This window comes from Dendronephthya gigantea, unplaced genomic scaffold, assembly GCF_004324835.1.
Source record: "Dendronephthya gigantea isolate DGI-Jeju-01 unplaced genomic scaffold, DenGig_1.0 000015F, whole genome shotgun sequence".
Classification (NCBI taxonomy): Eukaryota; Metazoa; Cnidaria; class Anthozoa; order Malacalcyonacea; family Nephtheidae; genus Dendronephthya; species Dendronephthya gigantea.
This window is the reverse complement of record NW_021163025.1, coordinates 1,271,833-1,278,928: the sequence shown is the minus strand read 5'-3', so window position 1 is coordinate 1,278,928 and position 7,096 is coordinate 1,271,833. Positions and strand designations below refer to the sequence as shown.

Genomic DNA, 7,096 nt, shown 5'->3' with positions numbered 1-7,096 from the left:
TCTATGGCAGTCGTTTCGAGGAAGACCAGTCTGAAGAGTACAACTACAGAATTTTGAGTCGTATTATTCTTTGCATGGAGCGCAATTGCATCTTGATACTAAGAGATCTAGAAAGAATATATGGAAGTTTGTATGATATGCTAAACCAGAATTACGCAGTGGTCGGTAGCAGAAAACACTGTCGTGTTGGGCTTGGAGCCTACAGCAACTCAATGTGCCAAGTAGACGATGGATTTCGTTGCATTGTTCTCGTTGATCAACATAAAGTGGATTATTCTGACCCTCCATTCCTTAACAGATTCGAAAAGCAACTTTTACGATTTTCTGATGTGTTGACTGAAGATCAGAAGGGTGTTATTAAAGAACTCCGTGATTGGGTTAAAGGAATGTCAACAATACAAGCTTTAGAATTAAATTTCAAAGAAACAGATTTGTTCATTGGTTTCCATGAAGGCACCCTACCATCATTGGTCTTATCACATGGAAAAGAAAAAGATAACGTGCTACAGAAATGTAAAGATGACTTAATGTGGATTGCATCTCCCGATGGAGTGCTTCGGATGAAAAAATGCACAATATTGAAAAACGATACACATGAGGTGCAGAACTTACATGATGAATATTTCAAGAAACCAATCCACCAAGGTTTTGGTGTTTTTATGGAACACGTAACTAGCCAACAGAAATCATCTTTTTTTGCCACTGATGAAATGGAATCCAAAACGGTTGTCATGACATTTGCAAACATTCATACAGATATTCTTAAGTCCTTGGGGGACAATTCAAAGTTAAAATGCCAAACTGAACGGCTTAGTGCGTATAAATCTGAGAAACAACTGACTGAAATGATCAACAAATACTGGAATGCCCCAGATAAGGAGTTGTTAGTTTTACAATGTAAACCAGGTTTGGATGGTACACACTTGCTACATGCACGCTTTATCATCGAAGAAGAAAGAAATGCCTACAAACGAGGATTAACAAAAAAGAAAGCACAAACAAACAAGCATGTTTGTATCGTAGTGCACGTTCAACGCGGAGAAACACCAGATGTTTCCTGGCAGTTTAGTTTCCTGTGTGGTTGGAGACTAGTCTTCCTTGACGTCCTTGAAACTCCTCCTATTCCACTGAACGAAATACTTGGTAAAAGTGCAAAAGATCTTCTCAAATCCAAATGGTCCATTAGCACAATTGCGCAAAGCCACCTATTATGGTGTTTCACCTGCCTTAAATATACTGGTAAACAACGTCCTGTAGATACTGTTGTACACATTCCAAACAAACTCTTCCAATCCAAAGCGGTTTCGACAAATATCGAGGAATTAATCTTACAGTCAGCAGACCTGAGAGCTTTGGAAGATGTAAATTGTTCAAATTGGCAAGTTCGAGTTGCATGCGACCGCCAGTCGTTAGTTAATTCATCCACTCTCTACTATGCTTTGAAACAGTTTGTATCGAGATTAGTCCGAGATACACTGTGCAAAATTGTATATTTCCTGGAAAAGGAGAATGCTTGGCCGCCTCATCTAACTCAAGACACTGACGATACCCTAAAACCAAAAATGGAAGAAATTTGGTGCAATTTAATCCAGAAAACTTTCAAAATATCCGATATACCAGAGTATCTTGTTGAAAACACAAGCCTTCACCTATGCCTACCTTTCAGTCAACTAGTGAGCAGAAAAGTTGACGAAGTCAAGGAATTGTTTTTAGAAGACCACGCAAAGCTCCTAGAAAATGACGAGGCTGAGGAAACAGCTCGGCAACAACAAGTGAAAAGATTCGCGGTGATAATCAAAAACTGGGTTCCTGAACTTTCCAGTTATACTAGGGACTGTTACGGCTTGTACATGAAAGATATTTTCGATATAATGACTGCCGATTTTAGCAAAACACTAAGTCGTCCACAGCGGTTGTCAACAGCGCAGGCTGTGTTTCTTTCAGAAATAAAGCCAAGTTTGCCACCGGATGACCTGGTCGAGTTTTGTACATTGCTACACACCTTCGTATGGGTTCATCGTGAACGGATTGGTGATTTACTAAGAATGATTGATTTATGTCGGCCGTTTATAGGACTTAACGTTTTAGAAAGTTTAACAAAAGGCAGCCCATTTAGCAGCTCAAAAAAGGTCACTTTAGTGAAATCATTACCTCGCATCAACGACGGGGAAGAATCGGTTGATACGGAAAGAGAGAATGCAGGTGAATCAGGAACGTTTGCAGACATCTTGGTTACAAGGTACTGTGAAGAAATGCTTCCTTCGCCTGAAACGGTCAAACAAAGTGGTGGTGTCGAAGCTTGGAGACGAAACGCAAATTTACTTCTTTCATTGGCGGTAATAATAAGTGAATATCCATCCGCCGTACATTACCTACGTTTATGTGTGAATTTCTCAAGTATTATCACTCCTTTAAATCTACCTTCGTTGCATAATCTTCACAAAATCGGTCTTGATCTTAAACCAGAATACCTAGAAAACAAGAAATCGTTTGAAGAAATAAATAAATATTTAATCAAACCACTTGAGAAAGAAAGGAGTATACAAGCCGTTCATAAAAAGCGTGATTTACAAAAGTTCTTGGCTCTATTTTATGGTTGTTGTATCGACATAAACGTTGATGCCTCCGCTGTTTGTCCAATCATAAAAAACGTTTTGTCTTTGGATCGAGCGGAGTTTACAATGATGATGAGTTCCGTTGTCCTACCGTTACTCATGGTTGAAGAAATACAGTCACCTGGAATATTTATCGACTTAATTTCCACGCCTCGTGGTATGGAGAGTTGCCCTTGTCTTCAGAATATCGACGAAGCTTTCAAAGAACGTTTTGAGCAAGGTTTAATACACCATGATTCGTATCCTGCGGTAATGATTTGTGATCTAATTCAATGCCTGTTAAAATTCGATATTCTTAAATGCAGGGATCGAAATGACAATGGAACGTTTAAATTTAGAGACGTTAATGGCTCTGATTGTGAAGTTCTTACAGTTGTAAAATCTGCCATAAGATTGATATCCCAAAACAGTGAAGATAAGTGTGGTTTAAAAGTTCTCTCAGCTGTCGCATTCCTTAGAGAATTCATCACCAAGTTAGCGAAGTTCATTGCAAAAAATCCTGGTGTAGTGAAGAAAGACAGTCCATATGCTTGTGTACTGACAGAAATCAACTCACTTTTGAAAAATTCAAAAACCTCACTACAAATGTTTCTCATAAAACAACTGCACAAAAATTTAAATTTTTTTAATTTACAAAATTTGTTTGAAAAAGGCAATGTTCTTTCAACTGAGGAGAAATTATTGCCTCACGATATGTTGAATCCTGACATGCAAGATATAGCTGTATTTACATCTGTACTCAAGTATTCCGAATACGAAGATGCAAAGAATTCTTTCTTGAAATTGATGTCAGAGGAAGATGAGTCATCCATCAAAACATTTTTGAATAAATGCTATGGCTCTCCAAAACATGCCTTTGTTCTCCTTGGAATGCTCATAAATATGGTCTATTTAAAGCGGACTAAACGAAAACTCACTGATAAAGAAGAAAAATCAGTCGAATGGCTTGTTGTAAATACAGAACCCTTCCCAACGTTATTTCGGGAACTTTTGCTAAAAATTATCGGGCAGCCTGATTTCAATTGTTCAAAACTTCAACTGACACCCGAGTCGTCAGTGAGTGAAATAGAAACGGCTCTGCTGGTTCTTCACGTTGCCTGTGTCGTCGCCACTAGTTTCCTAGGCGAAAAATCACCAATGTATCGATACCTCACAAATCCTCAAAAATTCGTACAGCCTTGTGTTCTTGCCCATGGTAAAGACGAGATCCGTTCCGTATTTCAACACCAACTATTCACCCAAGAATCCGTTCATGTAACATGCTCCTGCAGTTTGAGGTTAGCTTTCAAAGACACAATAAAGGAAATCGCGTGTCCACGCTGTCCGACACGCTGTCATGAAGCCTTGAAACATGAGTCAAAGCGCATCACGTGTTACGATAATTCAAGTTCAGAATCGGATCTTTGCACAAAGCACATGACTCCTGCGGTTTATCGTGCTTTACATCTCATTGTTTATTCGTCCTACTACGCTGGAATTGCTGTGGGAACTTCGACAGAGGAAAGTGTGTCAAGTGTCCTAAATATGTTGCACGGATCTGAAGGAAAACACAAATGCAAAAGTGCAGAGGATTTTTGTTTTGAAACTATCGAATCTGATATGCAGCATTTAATGAAAATTCTTAGTAATAAGAAAGATGTTGTAATAAAAATCATGCATGTCGTGCTTGAGAGAAGTTCAGATCTGATCAGAAGTAAAAATTTACTAGGATCAAACGACTGCTCAACACCAGAGATGCGTCGAGAATGGGAGGGTGAGTTTGCGAAGCGTACAAAAGAGGTGTTTCTGAATTCCAGTGAAATGTCCATGGAAATAAAAAATATGATGAAACTGCAACAGACTGAAGACAGTCAAACGAAGGTTACAATGTACGCCCGCATCTTGGAACTCGACAAATATCCTGAGCATCGCGAAGAGCAGAATCAGCAGTTAAAGAGATTATTTCGAGTGACGAAACAACCATCTTTTGAAGATTTCCGCTCGGCATTTTTGCATTCTCCAAAAGACGTTCAATCAAAGCACAGTTTCTTGGCCTTGTTCTTCGCAAAGTTTAATCAACTAACGATGGTAGGAAATCTTCATCATCTGTTGAAATGGTCTCGTCTCGTATCATCGGCATTAACCCACCGCATCAGTAGAAAAGATGCAGAATCTAAATCAATTAATGACTTCATAACCGGCCACCTTTTAGAGATAAACCGCAGTCCACAAGAAAAAAGCAGCTTGAAAATGTTGTTTGAAAAGTTTCAAAAAGCGTGGAATGAAGTTTTTTCGTTAAATGAGCAAGGAGTTAAAGAAGTGGAGATGCCAGGACTAATGGAGACGGATTATATAGCTTATTGTTTAACGGAAGGTGAATATAGCATTCACCTTGAAAAAGCTATCAAAATGCTAGTTTCACTCCAAAATTCTATCTTAGACGCAACAATTTCTCTATCATCACGTGGGCATCCGGCTCTGGGTTTCCTTGAAAAGAAAAATTGCAGCGGTGTCGCGATCGCTTCGATTCAAGAAGTCAAAGAGGATGAAATAATCAGTTTTCAATGGTCTGATGATTTGTTGAAATACACACCAAGGAATCTCGAGTATGGTAAAGGCCACGAAATCGCGTATGATTTTGAACGAATAGAAATATTGCTTGCAAAAAAAATAGCGTTCGGAAAGTGCTATTTGGCAGGTACACTGAACAAGTTCATATTTGCAAAGGAATTGTTCCACATCTGTGGCCCTTTATTGACGGAGTTTCGATCATTAATAAAACAAAGTGAAACATTGCCAGAGGATGTGGGTAAAGAATTAGTGAAGCTGAAAGAGCAGAGGATCAAAGACGCCCAAGATCTTCTTCAAAATATCGAAGTGCTCATCTTCTTGCTAAAACGAAAATTTAAGGACATAAACGTGGATATGACATTGAAACATTTCACTGAAAACTGTCCCCCTGAAATCTCTTTTCCAGTAAAACTATTCCCCCAAACTGGAAGTTTGATCAAGATTGAACACGTTGCTGCACTTTACGAAGCTCTGGAAGACGTTCTTGCTGATGGTGCTATTGAAGGACTTGATAGAAAATTTCGGAAAAAATTGACAGACGACATGAAAAAGACCGTTAACGCTATGACAAACAGAACGACTGGCGGTGCTCAATTGATACCACGCAAATTCTTGAAAGTGCTTCGTCGTTTCGTTTTCCGTTATCTCTCATCTGAAAAGTACTGGCCTGAAGAGAGTACACCATTGCAGTGTCATTTGCAGGAACCTTCGCTGTGGTCCTCACTTGTACCACCAAATATGGATGATATCCCGAAAGAAATTACTCTAGAATACATCTACTCGATAGTGAAGTATCTTGAAGAAGAAGGGAAGGTAAGTTTAGATACGAAAAGTGTTCTTGATCCACAAAGAGTGGGAGTTTTTCGATATCCTTTAGGAATTAAGTATCCTTTAGAACATTTTATCTAATTCATTCGATTAAGCCCTCCTACGCAGTTAAGCTAAATTTTGAAATCAGAAAACTTAATAGTACAGCTGGCAAGCTTAGCACCATAAATTTGGTTAAGTTAAAAAAGTATCTGCATTGAATTTAGTGCAACGATTCGAGAAATAAAATTAAAGATTTTGTTCAAATACTGATATAAACTTTTTTATAGAAAAAGGAACGCAAAACCATAATTAGTACATCAAGGCAAGTAACCAACATTGGCCAACGACGTCAGCTTAGGAAAGCGACGTTTATAAAATGATCTGAAAGTATACAGCCTCATTTATAGACAAACAATAAAATGCTTTTGTTATTCTTAATGTAGCGTTGCCAGGAATATTTAAAATTTAACCACAGGTATTAAAGGTAAATGATCGATGTAAATACAATGTGCGCAAAATATTGAGCCAATCTCGAAAACTACAGTCTCGGTTTTTTCAAAGGAAAAATAGCCAGCCAACAATGAGTGTAGGAAAAAGCAAACAGTTTTGGTAACCAACAAGTGAAATCTGAGAACTAGGGATCCAATGATTAAATCATGTTACACGCTCGAAAATGGACGTTGTCGTTGTAGATTCCGGATGTTGTGCTATGAAGTAACGGCGAAAACAGTTCGCCAATCTCATGACGTCGCGTCACCTGTAAATCTCACCTGTTTGTAACCACCCTTTCTGAAGAATGCCATATAGTTGACTATGACCCAAATCAAACTATTACCGATCTGAAATTTATTGTTGAAAAAAAAAATTAAAGACGCCTAATTGTAACGAGCAACGGTTGCGTGATAACGACTTGGAGTTAAAGGTGCCTATGCAACAAATCATTTTATCTTTAATATTTGTATTTACTCGGAAAGAAAACTGACAAAGTGGGTTTCGTTAAGCCTGGTTTCATATATCGTAATTCATCGGCGATGCCGGGTTATTGACGGTGGTCATTGCTGCATGAAATCCTTTGTCTATCGAAGAAAATTATAATTAATTATATCGACAATAGATCGTAG

The 7,096-nt window shown here is 38.4% G+C and overlaps 1 protein-coding gene across 1 annotated transcript; it reads left to right on the top strand.

Moving 5' to 3' along the window:
- The first annotated feature begins 4,279 nt into the window (after nt 1-4,279).
- LOC114520106 lies at nt 4,280-6,648 on the top strand. Its single transcript, XM_028540318.1, has 2 exons — nt 4,280-5,978; nt 6,263-6,648. Exons 1-2 carry the CDS (start codon nt 4,350-4,352, stop codon nt 6,353-6,355), a joined length of 1,722 nt encoding a protein of 573 aa, XP_028396119.1. The 5' UTR covers nt 4,280-4,349; the 3' UTR covers nt 6,356-6,648.
- Nucleotides 6,649-7,096: the final 448 nt, after the last annotated feature.